General features: G+C 46.1%; 1 protein-coding gene across 3 annotated transcripts in view; it reads left to right on the top strand.

The window, feature by feature from the left end:
- The window catches only part of CRTC3 (CREB regulated transcription coactivator 3), a 713,757-nt gene that overhangs the window by 450,225 nt on the left and 242,157 nt on the right, over positions 1 to 21,375 (top strand). For 2 of the 3 annotated variants that reach the window (XM_069222591.1, XM_069222589.1), the window contains 2 exons: positions 8,181 to 8,219; positions 13,781 to 13,866. In XM_069222591.1, coding sequence (XP_069078692.1) covers positions 8,181 to 8,219; positions 13,781 to 13,866 — 125 coding nt within the window. The remainder of the gene's footprint in view (positions 1 to 8,180; positions 8,220 to 13,780; positions 13,867 to 21,375) is intronic. The other variant, XM_069222590.1, reaches the window with a different exon arrangement.

Below are 21,375 nucleotides of genomic sequence, written 5' to 3'. Positions count from 1 at the left end.
AGGAATCCTGCTAATTCTGCAGGTTTCAATAGGAGTGACAAAATATATCTGGTACGTTTAATTATCTTGGATTTTAACCTGGTTGTAGGCACAGAAACAATCAATGACTAAAGCAACAAGCCTTACCAACAAAATTAAGCACTCAATTAATATTTGCAGTGTATGATGATAAACTCAAGATCAAGAGTAAAAATCATGTAGATCTACACAGATGTGAAGGTCCCTATCATTTGCTTTTTTGGATAACCCAGTGGCTCAGTGGTTTATGGTCTGTAAATTTCTGCAATTCTTCCTCTATCTGTTTTTTACTGACTGGTGGGGCTGGGCTTAATTGATGGATCATAGGAGCCATTCCGTCTTTAAGCCTTATTCTTTGTTGGAATATGTTCAAATGACCCTGATTGAAAAACGCTTCAGGAACTGCAGCATATATGTCCATATCATAAAGAGATCCCAACACTTTGATGTCCTCCGCCAATTTTCTTTCACAGTCTTCCCTTGAATCCCACTTGCCTGTATGAGAGAACAAGAATGCTGAAATCAAAGAACAATCTCCATGTCCTGTTGTCCTCCCCATCTCTATGTTTGTGCCACTGCTACATAGTACGTTTTTAATGCCTACCCTCCCCCTTAATAAGATGTGTTCACCATAATTGGTTCACATTGACATAACCCCTAGTCCAAAAAAACAAATGTGACTTCCTATTGGTTATCTGTCCTAAGGGACCTCTTGTTGTCCCCCCAGCCCCTATTAAAAAAACAGGCTCCTCCCATCTCTTTCCTCTGTCTCTTGAGATGGCTTTGGGTACTTGTACATCCCGCAGTTTCTCTCTATTCCTACCTGATACTGGCTCCGACATGGATCTCCCCCCAACCCCACCAACCCCTGCCTGGTTGACAGGACCAAGGTAGGTATTTCAATCCACCATGCAGATATGTGTTGTAGCAGATCCTTCTCTTGATCTCATAAAGCTCCTTACTATTCTCATTACTATTTTGCCTATGTGGTGCTTAGTTTTTTATACCCGAAAAAATGACTTGTGTGTCATATGCTCCACTGGTATGCCCCTTCTGCAACACTGTCATTGTTTCCAAACAGGATCTTAATTAGTCATTCAGCAACTGTTTGCCCATATTGATGTGGCCCAGTATTACCTTCCAGAAATACTTAGCCTTTAGCTAGAACTACAGGATTATGCAACCACAAATAAAGATCGACATTCAGTGCAGCCCCTCTAGTGTGTTTTGGACTGAGTATGAATTAAAAAGTAATCTTGATGAGGTGTATGCAATTAATTCACCACATTACATCTGTTAGGAGATAAGGAGCATTACAATGGCAAAGCTCTCAAACTATTTTCATGCAGGGCCTCTTCAAGCTATGTAGATACCACTTACACACTAGTTAAATAGATACTATACCGCTACACTAACAAGGCCATGTCAGAAAACCCCTAACCATGTCTCGGGCCACTTTATATGGAATGCTGGAGTTTTGTGAAGCAGTTGCTAGGAATGTATTCTCAGCCCACGGGTGGAGGCTTTTGGTGCTGGTAATTGGGTAAGAGGAGTCCCACAAAGAAGAATAGAGACACAGATGCGAGGGAATGTGCTCGCTAGTCACTATTTAGCTTAGCTAGTTTGTAGATGATAGTTTTTTAGACAGCCCCACTCTAGTCTCTGTGAGAGGTTTTGAGAACTTCTTGGCACAGTAAGTCTTTTTCTCTAGACTCCTTGGGCTGACTCAGGGCTTCCAAACAGACATTGTTATTAGCAACAGCAGGGCATCCCATGAGGCGGAGTTCTAGCTTTGAGAAAGTAGAGAGGAAGTGCGGCAGTAGGGTCTACATGGGTGCGTGTCAGTGTGTATATTTTCAATGACTCCTCTCCAGCTCTTATTTGTAGGCCTTGGCAGTAGCTTATTCAATGCCAGTGGATTCTCAAAGTTAATTTCTAACCAACCAGGTTAGAGCAGAGCTTCCCTCTTTAGAGGAGCATCTGAGAACGGCAGGGCTTGTGGAGTTTGATAATTATTTGACACCAGGATATACAATCTTCAGAAGCTTGCTTGTGGCTGGGCCTCTTCTTGTTGTTTCTGTATGGGCATCAGCTACTCTTCGTATTTCGTTCATCAACTCCTACTAAAAAGATACATGCAGTCTTCCAACTTAGCTTTGACCACAGGGGAACCAAAGATAGCCAGTTTTTTGAGTGCATATGTTTATTTGTTCGCATTTATTGCTGCAACGCCAAAACATGTCTTGCTTGCAATTGTTAAAGACATATGCATGATGGGGCTTGTTGCCTATTGCTACTAGAAATACTTTACAAGAGGAGGTCAGTAGGTGTGACATCTGGATGCAGTTACTGAATCCCAAATCTAGAACCAGGGCCATCAGCCAGAACCAGGATTAAGAAGTTGAAGGGGGCAACCTTTTTAAGACTGCATAGTGGGGAGAGCAGTGGAGTTTCTCCTGAACAAACACCAAACATTGTCACAGATGTTATTACAAACATTGTTACAGACGTTCTTTCCTACACATACTCTTGAGCATCCACCTATGGATACATCACAATGGATCCTGTCTTGAGCTGAATATTCAGCTGAGTATCATCTTAATTTTTTTTTAAACATCCTTATATCTGTGTTTTGTAAAATACACATTAGCGGTAGGAGGACAAATAAATACACAACAGTACAGCGGATTACATCACACCAAGGAAAACTGAAGCATTGTATAGTGCCAGGTGGTGCGGGCAAAGTGGTATGTGCGTAGTTGGTGTGGTGTAAAGTGCTGCCCAGTGGGTTAAAGAGGTATGTCCATGCTCTGCCACTATATGAGAAACTTGGGGGCAGCAATATAACATTGAGGGGAGTCAGGGGTGGTGCCGTAGCTTTGGTGATGAGTGGAGCTTTGGCCTGAAAGTGGTATGTGGCATAAGGCATGTGTATTTGCGTGGTGAAGGGAGCTGTCATGATTGAGTGCGGAGCACCTGCCGTAGGGTGTCGACGATGGGGGTGTAGATTATAGTGGGGGAGGATGGCAGAGTCTGGAGGTGGGGGGGATGGATATGGAAACAGTAGGAGTTATTGCCAGCTGTGGGGTTCAGGGGGTAGTAGTGTAGGTGGGAGTGTTATCATGGGGTCATATCATCCTTGCTCACTTTCTGTTGAAAGTCCATGAGGAGGGTGGCCCACTGGGGAGAGATGGGACATTTGTGAAAGTGCAAGACCTCCTTGTAGCGGAGGTCTTTCTCCTCCACAGTACCCCACTTGCACAGAGCCCTGTGGAGTGTGAGTGTGCACTTGGCGAGGAGAAGTGCTAGAGCTGTCTCTTCCTGCGCTTGAAAATGCCCAGTGCACGTGCCTCCCATGTGTGAATGCCCGTGAGCTCCATAACCTTTTGTAAGGTACTGTGTATTGTATGCCAGTAGCCCCACAGCGCTACACAGGACCATAGCATATGCTTGAGGTCAGCATCTGGGATCTAACAGTGGGGACAGGTAGCATTTATGTCAAGGTAATAGCGGTTTAGTTGGGCGGGAGTCAGGTACACTCAATGCAACATAAAGGATTGTATGTTTTTAAATTGTGAGTTCAGTGAGACCTGCTGGGGGAGTTCTAGAGCCTGGTCCCATTCCTTATCATTTAGGGATCTCCCAAAATCTTCCTCCTATTTACTTCTCAGCGCAGTGAGGGTGGCATCCCTGAGGTCGCAAATGGCCTTACAGAGCCAGGTAAGGAGGTGGCAGCCTTCACCCATTGTGAGTATGGCCTGCAGGCCGGGATGATTTGTTGGTTCTTATTTTAAGGTGCCCCAAAGGGTGTGGCAGGTGTTGCGGATTTGCCTGTACATGAGAAACTGACTTGGGGGAGAGCATGGTCTGTGGTTAGCTGGTTAAGGGAGAGGAAGTGGCCTTCAAAATAGAGATCGGCAGTCGTATGTAAGGAGTGCACCGTCTATGCTGCCAGGTGAGCCAAGGTACAGAAACCCAGGAAGTGGGAGAGGCCAATCAAGGGGTGGTTGGGGGTGTATGCCAGTTTGCTGTGGGATAAAAAATGTATTCGAAGCATGCATGCACATGCTACTGCCACCTGGAAGGGCCGAGGGGAGTGGTATAATATCTTTGGTAGGAGACTATTACATACTGTAGAGGATGAGAGAACTACTTGGGAGTGGCTTGTCTCACCCATGTATCGTCCGCGGTCCAGCGTGAGGGCAATTGGACATGCGGCCAAACACACATGTGCTTTGAGTGTGAGTGCTGTGCACTCACCCTCAGTGCACGTCACCCCAGTGGCCCCGCCACTTTTACCAAACAATGATAACACAGTTTATTATCGTTGTTTGGTAAATGTTTTGCAGCTGTCTTTGCTGTTGGGGGGGAGAGAATAGATCACCAAGTTAGTCCATTTGTCCCGTGGTCCAGCACTGGATAGTGTCATAAAGTGGATTGAAATCTGTTGTCATGTCCCAGAGATATACGAGGAGGTCATCCGCATATAGTGATGTGGCATGCATGCAGTCTGCTAGAGAAATACCCCATGTTTAGCCCTCCCTTCAATGCCAAATGGCCAGCAGCTCCATCGATAACACAAAGAGCAGGGGGAAGAGTGGATACCCTTGTCAAAATTACACGACTGACCAAAAAAGATGCAGAGATAAGGGGGCCTAGCCAAATCCGTACGTATGTAGTATTCCTATAAAGTAGTCGAGTGTACTCAACTAGGCATTTTCCAACGCCCATACAGGCGAGCACCAGAAATTGATAATCCCAGGAAAGCGTATCAAACGCCTTCTTTAGGTCCAAAATAAGACAAGCAGCATTTGGAAAGCAGCCTGGACCTGGTCTTGGACATGGAAAAGGGAAAATGTTTTGGCATGTGTTGCGACCTGGGACCCACTCATTCTGGTCTATATGTATGAACTACCAGTAAAACCTAAAAATACTTGTTAGCAAAGATTTTGCCTAGTGTTTTATAGTCGGTGCCCAGTACAGCTATGGGTCTGTATGATCCTAAGTGTGTGGGGGGCCAGATCTGGTTTTGGGATTGGGACCAGGAGAGATTACCGAAGCGATTGGGGGAGCCAACCCGAACTGAGGGCGACTTTGTACATCTCTCTGAGTCGGGAGTGAGTTCTATAGAGAAAGTGGCGTAATACTCCAAGAGGAGTCCGTCATGACCGGGGGTCTTGTTATGCACCAGGTCACAAATGGCCTGTGTACCTCCTGTGTTGAGATCGGGGCATTGAGGGTTGCTGTAGTAACAGCAGGAATTGGTGGAAGAGCTGTATCTGGAAGGAAATCTCATGTGGTGGCTGAAGAGGTATCTATGGAAGCCTGGTAGACAGCAGTAGAATATGTGTGGAACTCCTACAGGATCTCGTCCTGGTCACACAACACAGTACCCGAGTGCGACCGGATGTCTGGGATACGGCCAGCAGGCGTGCCCTACCATACAAGCCAGACGAGCAAGCGCCCAGACTGATCTCCTCCATTGTAGACCTTGGCCGTGTGGGCTGTGGTGTTAAATCGTCAGAGCCGCTTGAGGAGGGTGGCATAATAATTTTTTGTGTCCGAAAAAGTGGAGACAATGGTTGTCACAATCTGCCTTTTCCCCCACATCTGCGATACAACTCTCAGCCTTGTTTATCTCCCTTCCTAGAGTCCTGCGGACTCCAGTTATCTCCTACATACTCATGCCCCTTGTCACTACTTTAAATGCATCCCATTCTATAGTTCTAGTGGTGGTTGTATTTTGATTTTCTGCAGATGAATGTGCATCTCATGGGATGCGCAGAAGATCGGGTCTTCCAAGCTGTCATGTGGAAGGCGCCATGCCAGTGTCTGAGGACGTGGTGGCAGCCATCTGAGGTCCACCATGTGAACATCCTGGTCCGTAATTATGCACCCTAGATAGTCTGAGTGCCGTATGAGAGGTATCACGGAGGAAGAGCATAGGAATCGATTGAGGCGAACATAGAGATTGTGATGGACGGAGTGAAAGTAGTGAAGCTTAGTATTCGAGTAGTGTGACCTCGAAGTGTCAACACTTCAGGACCAGTGATGAGCCCAGTGCCGAAGTCGGTACGCCTATGCATAGGGGATATGGCAGCAGGGGTTGGGATCTTTCCAGGACAGGTTCTAACATGCAGTTGTAATCTCCACCTAGAATCCATGGCACCTGGGATCTGTGGGCTAAGTCAGCAGAGAGGGTGTCCCCCAAGGTCCCTTGCTCTGTGTTAGGTGCATAAATGCTGTCAATAAGGATGGGTCTCCACACATAGTGCATGGTACTCCTATGCCATAAACCTAGAACTCTATTCTTAAGAGTCTGTATTGCAACCCTTCCTATTCAGGAGTTCCTGACATCTCAAAGATTTGGACGAGGTGGGCTCACTCAAGTGATATGACATGCTTCATCATCGGCATGTGTGTTAAGGATATGAAGTGAAGCTAGCATGGCACTCCATTAAGCCTCAACGTTCTCTCTACATGTGTAAGGCAATAAGGATGGGTCTGCCAGCGAGATGCCCCTCTACTATTATGTACCTGCCATCCCTGTCCTCGATAACAACAATTTCCTGAAAGGGGGCCCCAGGTCTGACCCATATACGCCGAATAGGTAGTGGCATGCAGTGTTGCACAGACGTTCTAATTCCTCGACAGTCGTGTGCGATTCCTGGAGCAGTATAATGTGTGCCTGTTGGCGCTTAGCATAGGAATAGATGGCATAGCGCTTATTAACCGTGTGCATCTCTTGAATGTTGAGGGTAAGGAATCGAATGTCTGTTGTGGGTGGTAAGATAATGACAGTGGGATGGATATGGAAGGAAAGAGGGAGGGAGGCGGGAAGGCACTTTTGTCTCGTCCACTGGACCTATCCATGCCCTTGAACATGTGTAGAGCCTGTTCACTTCAGCTTTGGGAATGGGTGTCAGGAAAGAAATTACTAAACGTGGCTAAACTGTGGGGAAACAACTGTTGGAGCTTACCACAACCAGTGGTACGCCCAAACTGGTCATGGTGTAAAGGTGCTCACTACAGTTAAATAGGGGTGTGGCCTAGTTGTGTGATGGGGCAGTGTGTCTAGAGTGTGTTGGTCCCGGGAACAGCAAAGTGATGGCCCCAGGGGGCATCAGTAGGGTTGGGATATATGTGGGACCTCTAGGACTGCCTGGTGACTTCCAGGGTAGGTGTGGTTAGGAGGCAGCAGCGACCAGGAAGAAGAGGTTGAAATGGAATGGAACGGTGACTGCCATGTTGGTGTTGATGTGTAGTGGCACGTGGGGTCACAAGTCATGTTGCAGAGAGTCTGCGCAATAGGATGGTGGAGATGTTAGGGTACATAGTGAATGCCAGTTTAGAAATGTCTAAGGGTAGTGATAACTTCAAAATAGTCAAACAGGTTTCACAGATGGGAGAGGCTGCGAGTCCTGGTGGTGTCATTGGAGGCCATGAAATCATCCTCAGATGTGAAGAGTATCATCTTTGTACTAATGAAAATGCATCTTGTAATTATAATACTCTCATCTAATGGTCACTTATACATTTTAAAAAGCTATGTAGAACAGCTAAACCCTCATGCAGTCCTCACTTCATTGAGCTGTGATGCAGTTTTTCCTAACTGAGCCTGTTGGGATTGCTGCAACAGAATAATTTCATCATCCTCTGTGCCAGTCTGTCTACTCTGACCCTTAGAGTACAGCCTTTGATTGAAGAGTCAGTTGTCAACCATAGCAAATGTTGCCAAATTTGAAATAAAAAAGGACTACTGTATGGCCAGCAAATTTGGTCCATATGTGTTTTTCCCTAATAACCAGTCAGGGCAATCTTCGGTAATACTGTAGCCAGCATTATGTCCTTTTGACCTTTAAATTTAAGCCTAAGTGGGAAATTGACCCAGAGTTTACCAGTTACTCAGATAAATGTGTGTCTTTTCTACCGACTGCATGTTTCAGTTGTGATGGATCTCTGCTATTTTCCACAGAGCATTATTAGATCCTCAGGAAACCCAATTTTCAGAAAAATCCAATCCCATTTTTGCTAGAACCTTCAGGGGAACGTTGTAGCACTGCACTAAAGAGTTCAAGTATCATATTTTGTGAAACAGTTAGAAGCAAACTTACTTTTGTACAAAATGGAAATACTTTAATTGATGTTCGTTTTCTCTGTAGCAGGTTTCCATGATGTTGGAGGTGACAGTTATGGAGAAGGTATGTATAGGTTTATCATTATTTCAGATTGAGAATGTGTCAACACCCTTATTAAGTAATTAAGAAATACAGTGTGCAATATCGGGACGGTATTGAGTCTTTGTAAGACCCCTTGTGAGTCTTTGTAAGACCAGCCCAAGACTAATAAACAACTCTACGTGAGTTGAGGATTCCAGATTAAAACCTTATTGTTTTTTTTTAAAGAAAGTTAGTCATTACTGAAAGCAAAATGTAAGTAGTTAGTCATTGAGGAATTGGGATCAATAAAATAATCAAAGTAAAACTCTGCAAGAGGACTAACAAAAGGTCAGTCTCTGAAGAAATCGCAAGAAAAGACAACGTATTAAATCAAACAAAGAAGTGCATTCTGTCCACAGAGACACCAGCCAGAAGGTTAAATAAAATAGACAGAATGACATAGAGTCAGCTAAGTTAGAAAGCTAAAGAAAGTCTGGCTCATCTAAAAAATAATACCATTTTCATAAGGTTTCAGGTTACAGATGCCGCATACACTTCATTGAAATGTTATGACATACTAGTAATGTTTCTAAATCATGACCCCATTATTATTCTGGTAAACAAGATACTTCCTGAGACACTTACTTCCTAATGCTTTGTATTGGACAGGCTGTGCATAACTAATTAAGGAAATGAATTGACATTAGCATTCATTTATTCAGCTAATGAATAAAAAGTCACAGTATCTCTGCAATAGACCTTGGGATGTTACAAAACAAAGAAACATCTTGTACATTGCTTCCCCTCAACAGAGCACACACAATATATTATAGAATAAGGCATCTTTTCAATGATTTGCCTGAATTGGAAAAGCACACAAGCATACAGAGCGAAAGAAAGGCTTGCTCACATAATATAAATGTGCACCATTATTCTGCAAATATGAATGCCTCCCAATGCAAGCTGGCTGAGGCCTAGTCTTGCTAACTTAAATAAATTTATATTGAGCATTATTTCTAATTAGTAAATATCTTCCCTACACATGTCCTTTTCATGTTCAATCTTCATTTGCACTTGAGTAAAACTGTTAGTAGAAGCAGAAGCCACATACCCTGCATTCCGTCAAGTAAGGGTTTGCCACATGGCACTGGCATTCCACATATGTAGATATGTTTTAGAATGGCAATCCTGCTAGAGGAGGTGATGGCATTTTGAGAAGAAGACTACAGAGAACTTTCCCATTTTATAGTTTTATAAGATCATCAATATATACATGGTTTGTTTAAGTTAAAATAGCTTGTCGGGGGGCAGAAACCACTAGACACCAGGGAATATATATTTTTGAGGGCTATTTGAAGTAAGGGGAGCAGCCCCTTGGGCAAGGGGTGCTCCTCGGAGGGGCAAATTATTTCTAGGTATATATTTCTAATATAATTAGGCCGATCTGCCAGGGATATATGTATTTTTTTATTTACTTTATGTTTTTATGTATGGGGAGCGACCCCTTAGACAAGGGGCGGTCCCCTGGGGGGCAAATTGTATTTAGGCCATTTCTGCCCCCCTTGGGGGCAGAAACCTCTAGACACCATGGATTGGTGTGTGTGTATGTGTGTGTTTTGTTTGGAGGGGGCAGCCCCTTGGGCAAGGGTCTCTCCCCATGGGGACACATTACTGTTGGCCATAACTGCCCCCCTTGAGGGCAGACTGGCCTATTTTGGAAGGCTAATCTGCCCCCAAGAGGGGCAGAAAGCCCACCAGAGACCAGGGAAGATTTTTTTTTTTTTTAAATAAGAGGTTGGGGGTATGGCCATACCCGCACCCCAGACAAATGGGGCCAAAGTTGTTCTGCCCACCAGTGGGCAGATTGGGCAATTACCCCCGATCCACACCCCGGGGCGACAGAAAGTCTACTAGATGCCAGGGATTAAAAAAAATAAAAGAAAATAGTGGGGTGGTGGCTGCTAACCAGTATGGGCCTGGTTGTTCCCCCACCCGAACTGAAGGGGCTAACAGTCTCTCAGCTCTCCCCCGCACACTTAAACTTCTTATCCCATGGCAAGCAAGAGGACATTTGATTATTTTTGTTTTTTGTTTTACATTTGGGCCATGAGAGCTTGGTAACTCTCGTCCCACTTGGAATGGTGAGGGCTGCACTTTTTTTTACTTTGGGACGCTGCCATGTAGAAAAATCCACTAGACCTAGACACATCTGAAAACTAAACATCTAGTTGATTCCAGGGTGGTGTGCTTCACATGCACCCCGCACCATTTCCTTACCCACAATGCCCTGCAAACCTGCAACTTTGCTGGAAAGCACACATTTTCCCCACATTTTTGTGATGCAACCTTCCGGAATCTGCAGTTCTCCACAAAATTCCTACCACCCAACATTGTCTCATCTATACCGATAACATTTCTGCTGCACTTGTCAGCCTAAAAATGTTTTTTTTTCAAACTGCCTTTTTGGGCCCACTTTGGTTCCCCCTCAATTTCGACGTGTTTTTGTCTCTTCCCTGTCACAAACACTTGGCCCACCTACACAAGTGAGGTACCATTTGTGGCTCCTCTCAGATTCCAGAACTTTATGTCACCGAAATGTGAGGAAAACATGTTTTTTTAGCCACATTTTGAGGTTTGCAAAGGATTCTGGGTAACAAAACCTGGTGAGAGCTCGACAAGTCACCCCATCTTGGATTCCCCTAGGTCTCTAGTTTAAAAAAATGCACAGGTTTGGTAGGTTTCCCTAGGTGACGGCTGAGCGAGAGGCCAAAATCCACAGGTAAGCACTTTGCAAAAAACACCTCTTTTTCTTTGAGAAAATGTGATGTGTCCACTTTGTGTTTTGGGGCATTTCCTGTCGCAGGCACTAGGCCTACCCACACAAGTGAGGTACCATTTGTATCGGGAGACTTGGGGGAACGCTGGGTGGAAGGCAATTTGTGGCTCCTCTCAGATTCCAGAACTTTCTGTCACCGAAATGTGAGGAAAAAGTGTTTTTTTAGCCACATTTTGAGGTTTGCAAAGGATTCTGGGTAACAAAACCTGGTGAGAGCTCGACAAGTCACCCCATCTTGGATTCCCCTAGGTTTCTAGTTTTAAAAAAATGCACAGGTTTGGTAGGTTTCCCTAGGTGGTGGCTGAGCTAGAGGCCAAAATCCAAAGGTAGGCACTTTGCAAAAAACACCTCTGTTTTCTGTGGAAAAATGTGATGTGTCCACGTTGTGTTTTGGGGCATTTCCTGTCGCAGGCACTAGGCCTACCCACACAAGTGAGGAACCATTTTTATCGGGAGACTTGGGGGAACATAGAATAGCAAACAAGTGTTATTGCCCCTTGTCTTTCTCTACATTTTTTCCTTCCAAATATAAGACAGTGTGTAAAAAAGACGTCTATTTGAGAAATACCCTGAAATTCACATGCTAGTATGGGCACCCCAGAATTCAGAGATGTGCAAATAACCACTGCTCCTCAACACCTTATCTTGTGCCCATTATGGAAATACAAAGGTTTTCTTGATACCTATTTTTGACTCTTTATATTTCAGCAAATGAATTGCTGTATACCCGGTATAGAATGAAAACCCACTGCAAGGTGCAGCTCATTTATTGGCTCTGGGTGCCAAGGGTTCTTGATGAACCTACAAGCCCTATATATCTCCGCAACCAGAAGAGTCCAGCGGACGTAACAGTATATTGCTTTCAAAAATCTGACATTGCAGGAAAAAGTTACAGAGTAAAACGTAGAGAAAAATGGCTGTTTTTTTCACCTCAATTTCAATATTTGTTTAGTTCAGTTGGTATTTTCTGCAGGAAATCCTTGTAGGATCTACACAAATTACCCATTGCTGAATTCAGAATTCTGTCTACTTTTCAGAAATGTTTAGGTTTCTGCGATGCAGCATTGGTTTCACACCCAATTTCTATCACTGACTGGAAGGAGGCTGAAAGCACAAAAAGCGTAAAAATGGGGAATGTCCCAGTAAAATGCAAAAATTGTGTTGAAAAATAGTTTTTTCTGATTCAAGTCTGCCTGTTCCTGAAAGCTGGGAAGCTGGTGATTTTATCACCGCAAACCCTTTGTTGATGCCATTTTCAGGGAAAAAATCACAAGCCTTCTTCAGCAGCCCTTTTTTCCCATTTTGTTTTAAAAAAACGAAATTTCACTGTATTTTGGCAAATTTCTTGGCCTCCTTCAGGGGAACCCACAAAGTCTGGGTACTTCTAGAATCCCTAGGATGTTGGAAAAAAAGGACGCAAATTTGGCGTGGGTAGCTTATGTGGACAAAACGTTATGAGGGCCTAAGCGAGAACTATTCCAAATATGCAAAAAAAGACCTGGCACAGGAGGGGAGAAAGGCCTGGCAGCGAAGGGGTTAAAGAATGGTTTTGCCCACTGTTTCTTTTTATCAATGCAGCCTAACGCCACAGTACTGCTTCTGTTCTCAGATGCCCCTGTCCCAACCAGGGTTACCCACAAGCACTGTGTAGTTGTTAGGCAGTACACATGGAGGTGTAGGCCCCCGAATCCCTGCTGGCACACCGTGTGCTCAGCTCTGGTGTGGCACGCAGAGGCCAGCCACTCTTCTGCTGCTCCTGCTGTGTTGGCTCCAGAAGTATGGGCTTCCTCCTTTGTTCCAGGTACAATGTGACAAGCTAAATATCAGTTAAAAATTTCCTCTTCACCCCTTCCTTTTCCAGGAACTGGGTCAATTATCGTTAATTGCACTTTTTTACAGGGAGGTTTTGGATCCCTCTGCTGGGGAGCAGACTATTTAACTCCACTTACTAGGGGGAACAAAGGGCCTAGAATCTGATTATGGGCTAACCCAGAGAAATATGACAAATCTTAAAGACCCTTAAGTTATGGATGTGGGTTATTGGAGACCCCAAGTTCAAACTTGTTGTATATGTTTTACCCCAGTTTGGCACCTTGCTGTACCCCTTTGAGACTATGTGTAGTGAAGCTGTACTTTAGATTTCGCATATAAGCACCACTTATTTTTCTAGTAAGCACTGCAAGTCTACACTGTAAATACTCACTCATATTTTAAGGCCTATCTGTACCAATCCTTTCAGAGCACCTTCTGAGACTGGCCACCTGTCCGCAGATACAGGGCTGCACAAAACAATAGACTTACATATGCAGCCCGCGCATGCGTATGACCATGTGTTACCATCCCAGAGCCTCTTACATTATCTGCGCAGCTACAGGCTTGTCTTAAAAGGCAGACACACTGGGGGTTAACACGCTCAGTCCAATGACCATGAATTACCACAAATTACAGTGAGTAGGAATCAAGTAGTGAGACTCACTCACAGTAAAAGACCAAACACTGGGTAGTGAAACATGAGGAGTCCGGGGGGACTAAATGGCTACAACTCAGCATACTACAACATCCAAACCAAGCCTAATAAAGGAATGGCGTGATTCTATACTTTTGGTGTACGTCTAATAGAAGGGGGTGGACAGAACCATTGTGAGGTGTTTTTTTCATTCTACACCTTTATCATTGTGTCCATCATAATATTGTTTTGTTAAAAATGTATTGCTATAGTGTCCATTAGAATTTGTGTTGACTTATGTATCTGATCTTTGTCTTGCAGCTTTTTCTTTTCCTGCTTCTCTTAATGAGGATGGTATGCTTAATATTTCCAAGCCTTTGCCGAAGCAGCTCTGGGAAGCAAAAAAAGTAAGTGCATTAATGTTTGTTTCCATTGCTGCATATCCACGCAATACTGCACTTACAGAGTCCACAATTTCCAGTCATCAACACAGTGCAGTAGTGTTGTTCAGTTAACTATTTTTGAAACTGTATGTGATTTAGATTCCTTAAAGATACTCAGAGTTTAAAAAGGCCATGCCATACTTGTTGATAAGGAGAGGATGTTAGTGGCTTACTCATTTTCGCTACTGTCTGATATGATACGATTTATTAAGGTGACTTCGGCTGAAATACCGTTCACACACAGAGATTTACATCTTATATCGCATTACAAAAAACAAGGAAAGATGGAAGTACAAGAGGAAGGGGAAAGATATAAGAAAAGTGGAAAACAGTGATAAAAGTTCATTTGAAATCTCCTTCAGCAGTCCTGCTCGAGAAGTGGACAGAAAGAGATAGATCTTGATGAATTCATTTCCTTTTGGAGTGAGAACAGAAAACAGCAGTTTGTCTAGAAATGTTTGTATTGTCTATTTCTTTAAATTCATGCTAACTAAAATGTGTGGTTGGACAGAAACCCTTTTGGAGGACCACAGGGCAAGGGGTTGTGGCATTTTACTCCTGATGTCCTTGGGCCCGGCCTAGTATGGATCCTGGGTAAGCTTCAACAGCACTTGACTCTCAATGGTAGTGTGTGTCAAGCAGTCAAATGCCCTTCAGGGGGTAGTAAGCTCATAATTCAGAATACCCACAGTGACCCCAGTAAGAAGATTTGCAGTTCAATATTGATCTATAGTTTAAAAAGCAGTATTTATTATACTTGCTAAACATGGCACACTGAGTAATGCACACAAGTCGTCTCATACTTGTCAGTCAGGGCAGTGCTCCCCTGCTGGTCCTCTCGTTCGCTCCTCTGCTCCTCCACACTACACTTTGTGTCGCTGGTGAATTGTAAGAGGGGATTGCCAGGTCCTGCCAGCACTAGCAATGCACATCAAAGTCTTGCTTTGTCCTTGAAAATTTTGAGCTCTCTGGGCAATAAACCGCTGTGCATGAGCAAGTCCACACAGGCCTGCATCTCTGCTTCCACCAGATCTCAACCACGACATTCAGATTAGTCGAGGAAACAGAGTGCCTCTCTCTCCTTCACTCCACAACGAGCAGCTTGCACCGCTTTGTTTGTGCAGACGGTGGAGTTAGCAAGTTGAGGCAGTAGCACACAGCGATGGCTTCTGAGTGCAGCAGCTCCTTCTTCTTCGCAGTTCCTGCCGGTAAGTTGGTAAAGAAGCACCACTCTTGCAGTTGGCTTCTGGACTTGTTCCAAAGTCCCAAAGTCCCTTCACTGCTCACCTGGACTCCACAACACGTAGATGGTCCCAGTGATCCTAGTGGCCCCCTCTTGCCATATTGGGGGTCACAGATACATGCAGTATTCTCAGTCAAGTTCTCTAGGCAGTGGCCCCAACTTTCTCATTTGGCCTTATTCCCTTCAGACTGGCTCCTCCTTATTTTTATTAGTTTTTTCAGACACTTAAAAAAATAGCACAGCATCGTAGAGATTGTCAGTGACTTGTAAGTGAGTGGATTACATTGTGTTTTTCTTTGAAATCCCTCAAACCTGATGTTTGCTCCCAATGCTGTCCATATTTCCTACCATTTTCTAGGTCAGCCCCTGCTCCCATAGATTGTTTTCTCGGCTAGCATACACCAGTTCATGTCCCAGTTCCATTCCTCAAAGTTTGGTGCTTCCTTGACTTACCTTTTCTGGGCAGTGTTTCCTTGTCCATAATGTTGAGGCAAGATGAGTTTCAGTGAGTTGTTTATCTGGGCCCCTATTGTGAGTGAGATGCTACCCAGGATTGATTGCCAATAAATTTGCATTGCTGAACATTCCCATATGATGTGGTAAAAAGACCCCACCATTCTACATCATCTTTGGCATGTTGCAACTGATGTCCTCCCATCATGTAAGGAGTAGTTTTCCTACAGAACGCCCTATGCAACATGCAAAGGCTGTCCAGCGCCACTTCTCCAGGGCCTTGTAGTGCCCCCTTCCACTCCTCCTTGAATTGTCCCAGTTTTGTCTCTTAAGTCCCTCTGAGCAGATGGAGATGCCTTAGGGAATTGTTTACTGTTTCCTGTACAAGAAAGTGACAGCTACCTTGTGGAGGGGTTTCGAACGAACTCCCTCTTCCAACTGTGTGGCATCTGGGATCTCGTCTGTGTGTCAGTAGCGCATGTCTGTCCTGGAAGTATTGATTTGTTTCTGTCTTTGAGAGATGGTAGATCTCTGGAGGGACTATCTTACATCCTTTCCAAAGGTCACCCAGCTCTGAGATGCCTATTATGTACCACCTGTTCAATCCCTCTAGGTCCACCAGGGCCCTCAGCTCCTTAATGTCCAATTGTGGCGTTTCTGCTTGATTTTGCCCTTCCAGGCCAGATATGATGTAGCCTCTTGCCATATAGAGAATACCATTCTGGTATGTGAGCGGGCGCTACTAAGGAGCTTCTTCCTGTAGAGTGCTGCAGTGTATGCCTTGGCTTCCGTCATGCCTATCCATTCCCAATGTTGTCTTGCGGATACCCAGTAGAGCTATTCCTTCCTCATATACACCTCCCGTTAGTTTCATCAATGCAATTTGGTGGGTGGAGAGGGGGGGAACCTCTGTCTCACAATAGCTGCCACACCTCCCCTTCAACTGTTGTTGAAGAATTTGGTTGGGACCTCGTAGGGTGTGGTACAGACCTCAAAGGCCACTTCATGATGTCTGCAGTGGTGGTTAACAAACCATGATTGGGTTAGAGGCAGATCCCTTTCCCTTCCTCTATGAGATCTGACAGTAGTGACAGATGCATCACTCCTGGGAAGGGGTGGTCACCTTGGAGAGGCGGAGATCAGAGGCATCTGGTCTCCAACGGAGTCCGGACTCCACATCAACCTGTTGGGCCTCCGGGCAATCAGGCTAGCATTGAAAGCACTTCTTCCCTCTCTCAAAGGGAAGGTAGTGCAGGTGTTCACAGACCACACCACCGCCATGTGGTATTGCTTCAAGCAGGGTGGGGTGGGGTCGTGGACCCTTTGTTGAGAGGCTCTGCTCCTCTGCACGTGGCTGGAACACCAGGGAATTTATCTGGTGGTTCAACATCGGGTGGACTCTCTGAACGCTAGAGCAGACAAACTCAGCCGACAGTGCCTAGGTGATCAGGAATGACATCTCTATCTGGAGGTGGCTCAAGGTCTCTTTTAGCAGTGGGGAGAGCCTTGGTTAGATGTATTTGCCTCTGCAGAGAATGCCTAATGTCAGCAGTATTGTGTGTTGTAGTTTCCAAGGCACATTCGCTCAGTAACAGTTTTTATCTTGAGTGGTACTCAGGACTCCTGTACCCCTTTTCGCCCATACCACTTCTGCCCCAGAGTTCTCAAGAAGATCAAGTATGTCTGGGCCCAAGTCATCCTTTTGGCTCCAGACTGAGCACATAGAGTCTGGTATCCTGAGCTATTGAGCATGGTCATCGATCCTCAGATCAGACTGCTCCTTTTGGAGCATCTTCTGTTGCAGCAGCAGGGGAGGGATCTCCACCCGAACCTGTCTACTCTCCACCTCCTTGCATAGAGATTGTGTGCAGCTGCAGTTGACAGCTTTTGACCTTCTGCCCAGAGTCTGTAATGTAATCTTGCCAGCCAGTTGTTCCTCCTCCAACGGTTATCCAGTTAGAGACAATGGGGGTCATTCCTAGATTGGCGGGCGGCGGTCGCCGCCCGCCAAGCGGGAACCGCCAGAAGACCGTACCGCGGTCAAAAGACCGCAGCGGTCATTCTGAGTTTCCCGCTGGGCTGGCGGGCGACCGCCAGAAGGCCGCCCGCCTGCCCAGCGGGAAACCCCCTTTCACGAGGATGCCGGCTCCGAATGGAGCCGGCGGAGTGGAAGGGGTGCGACGGGTGCAGTTGCACCCGTCGCGATTTTCAGTGTCTGCCACGCAGACACTGAAAATCTATGTGGGGCCCTGTTAGGGGGTCCCTGCAGTGCCCATGCCAGCGGCATGGGCACTGCAGGGGCCCCCAGGGGCCCCACGACACCCGTTCCCGCCAGCCAGGTTCTGGCGGTGAAAACCACCAGAACCAGGCTGGCGGGAAGGGGGTCGGAATCCCCATGACGGCGCTGCTTGCAGCGCCGCCGTGGAGGATTCCCTGGGGCAGCGGGAAGCCGGCGGGAAACCGCCGGCTTCCCTTTTCTGACCGCGGCTTTACCGCCGCAGTCAGAATGCCCCCGGAAGCACCGCCAGCCTGTTGGCGGTGCTTCCTCCGTCACCTACCCTGGCGGTCATAGACCGCCAGGGTAGGAATGACCCCCAATATCTAGTTGCAGATTCCTTACAGACCCACCTCCTCTCTGCCCTGGGAACTGATTACTAGGGACAAGGACTCCTTTTCTGGGGCCGAGTTTTGAGCCATCAGTGGTCAGCTCTGCGCTTCTGGCATGGAAAGTTGTGAAACAAAACTGACGTAAGCATGCCAAGGTAGCACCTGCGTAGGACCTGCAATGTCATATGCGGCGTGGACAGTGCCGATGATGGACGTGGAGCCGATCGACACTACCTAACGGCGTGCAGGGGTACTGCTCGAGAAAAATCTCTGGATCCAGACTGACTCCTGGGGAAATTCCAAGGTAAGAAATCTGCAACTAGATATTGTCTGGACCAGATAAGACATTACCAAAGGTCAGTAACTTGCCTGTCTGGCATTATGTCTGCATTTAGCTCCTGTCTGTCATCCGCAGCCATCTGGGATAGTCTCAGGTCTTCCAGCAAGGCAAATGCCTCCATTGAGGATCTGGTGGTCTCTGGTGTGTATAGTGTAACATAATACTTTGCAAAAACACCTCTGCTATTTGTGAACCACCCAAGTGTGTCTCTTCATTCCTTGATCCTGTAGAACCAGTGAGTCAGTCTTTCCTATGGTCTACCCAGGCCAAGAGTTTGCCTGCTTTATTATCTCATTCGTGAGGCGCCATTGTGTTGTGAGGTAGGTGGTATTGACTCCTTCCTCCTCTCTGTACTCTTGTCATTTTAGTGCTAGTCTGCGGGTGGAGTGTGAGTCAGTTTGAGAGGCGGCAAGACTTTCAAGTTCCTTCATTCCTTTTTGTAGCACTTCTTAAGTCTCTTGTTTTTCTTTTTTTCGCTCGATACCAGGGACAGCACCTGTCCCCTTATTACTGTTTTGTTTGCTTCCCATTGTGAAGTTGGGGAGTCCACTTTCCCTCATTATCTGTGAAGTAGTTGTTGGTACCTAAGCAGTGTACTGTTAATATCTCCTCGATTTTGAGATATCAAGGGTTTTGCGGCCTTTGTCTGTTTTCTCAATCCATCTTACCCTCTAGTTTCACCCAAGTCATGGTGTGGTCTGAGATGCCCCTCATGAGGTATCGGGCCCCCGGAAAGTTTCACAGGAATGTGTGCTGTGCCAGGAAATAGTCCAGCTAGAAGAGGCTATCTGGTGCCCCAGAAATCTAAATGTATTGTTGCACCTCAGTGTTGTGTGCTCTCCAGATATCTACCGTACATCCAGAAAAGTGTAAAGTTCTGTTCCTCCCTGCTTCTTACTGGGAGGTTGTCTTTCCATCTCCGTTGAGGCCACCTCATTTATGTCTCTTATCCCCCTGTACCAGGATTCAGTCTGGGAGTTGCAGCAGCAATGTGGCTATCTCGGGGAGCAGGACTGTCTGTAGTCTGGCAGGAATGTATACCAAGCAAAGGTTCACTGTTAGTCTATCCCTTGGCCTGTTTGGGTGGTGGGCCTGTCCAGGTTTTTTCCAGGATATGGGGTGTTAACTAACGAGTGAGAATGCTCACACCTCCAAGACTGATGTATAGCCTGCATGATGTAACTGCATCTGTCAAAAGCTTTGTAGTGGTTGCCCTTGAGGTGGGTATCTTGGAGTAATATTCAGTTGGATGGCATGTGTGGTTGTAGATACACATGCTCTGCATACTTCTGCCATCTAGCGTTGGGTATGGGGTGTTGCAAGTTGTTTTCCTTCGAAGAAGTATTTTTTTGAGTCATGTGATCGAGTGACTCCTCCTTCTCAGTGATACTGCACATGGGCATCGACTCCTTTGTTATGTTGTTTCCTAACTGATTTCCTAACTGTTTCCTAACTGCAGTCTGATTCGGACATGTGTGTCTTCGCTCCGTCTTTCGACTCGTTCTGCTTCAAAACTTTCCTTTTGTCTTTCCTTTATGAGCAGTATTGTTTACTCGATCACGCATTTTCATCTTCACATTCATTTCCACTCGTCGGTCCAGGCACCGACTGAGCACCCTCCCAGGCTACCTCACCCTTGCAGGCCTGCCTCAAACACATGGCACCGAATAATATGCTGAGCTGATGGAACCGACACCGTTTCATTTCTGTCCTTGGTGCCACTCAAAATTCCCGTACACCGACCAACATCTGGTCTGTAACATGTGCCTCTCCTCCGATCACCAGGCAGCTTCCTGTGATGCCTGCAAATCCTTCCGGTCAAAGAAGACCCTTCGGGATTGAAGAGCTTGTCAGTTGGAGATGGTACACAAGAGTCCGGAAGACACCCCAGAAATCCTTGGTAGGAGCACACCCAAGAGGAGCAAGAACAAGAGGAGACCTTCTCCATCCAGGACTTCGACTCCAACATCCAATCGGATATCGAAAGCCACAGGGTGACATCAGCGCAACCTGTGAGTACCGTGGCCCATCCTGCCCACCCTTAAGCAGTTAAAAGGCTCCTTGCAGAGGTTACCAAACCACCACCAGGCCATGGTTGAATCCCAAAAAATGTTTTGGCTGACCTGCCCTCCTGCTCAGCTCTGAAAATAGCTAAGACTACAACACCATCTTCAGCATCAACCTCCAGCTTCTTGGTCCAAGCCATTTTGATCCGGACTTCGGCACCGAGTACTTTGGCTCCGAGCCGGACAGTTTCCACACCAGCTTCCGTGCTGACAAAAGGACACCAACCAAAATCATTGGTACCAAAAACAAGGGACCCAACTTCTTCAGAACATAAAGATGCCAGCTAGTCTTCTGCTACCCCACCACCAGTGGAGCCTATTTTGGAGACTATGGACGCTCAATAGCACCGCTTCCAAACCCAGCTCATTATTGCTTCCCCAGCCACATTCAAGAGGGAACTGTCCATTCAAGAGGCTTTGAACACTTCACCACCAATGAAAGTCACTAAGGACAAGGCTACCACCACTTCTCTCAAGCCTCTTCCTCTTCCCCCTCCTCCTCCTTATCCACCTTCTCCACCATCCCCACTCCTGCTTCTTCTCCACCCTCCTTCCCTCCTCAATCACCTGCCCCTCCTTCTGCAGGAGATCTGACACCTCAGGGTTCCCCTTTATTTATTGGGGAGGATTTGGGTGCGACATAGCAGGACCCAGAGCCATGGGACACTTATGACCCGATCCCATGATAAGTACAGACCCAGACTTGTACCCTGCACAACCCTCCCCACCATAGGATACTACACCCTACCAGCAGGTAGTAGCTT

Source organism: Pleurodeles waltl, chromosome 3_1 (genome assembly GCF_031143425.1).
Source record: "Pleurodeles waltl isolate 20211129_DDA chromosome 3_1, aPleWal1.hap1.20221129, whole genome shotgun sequence".
Lineage (NCBI taxonomy): Eukaryota > Metazoa > Chordata > Amphibia > Caudata > Salamandridae > Pleurodeles > Pleurodeles waltl.
Note: the sequence above shows the minus strand (reverse complement) of the source record. Positions and strands in the feature narration are given on the sequence as shown.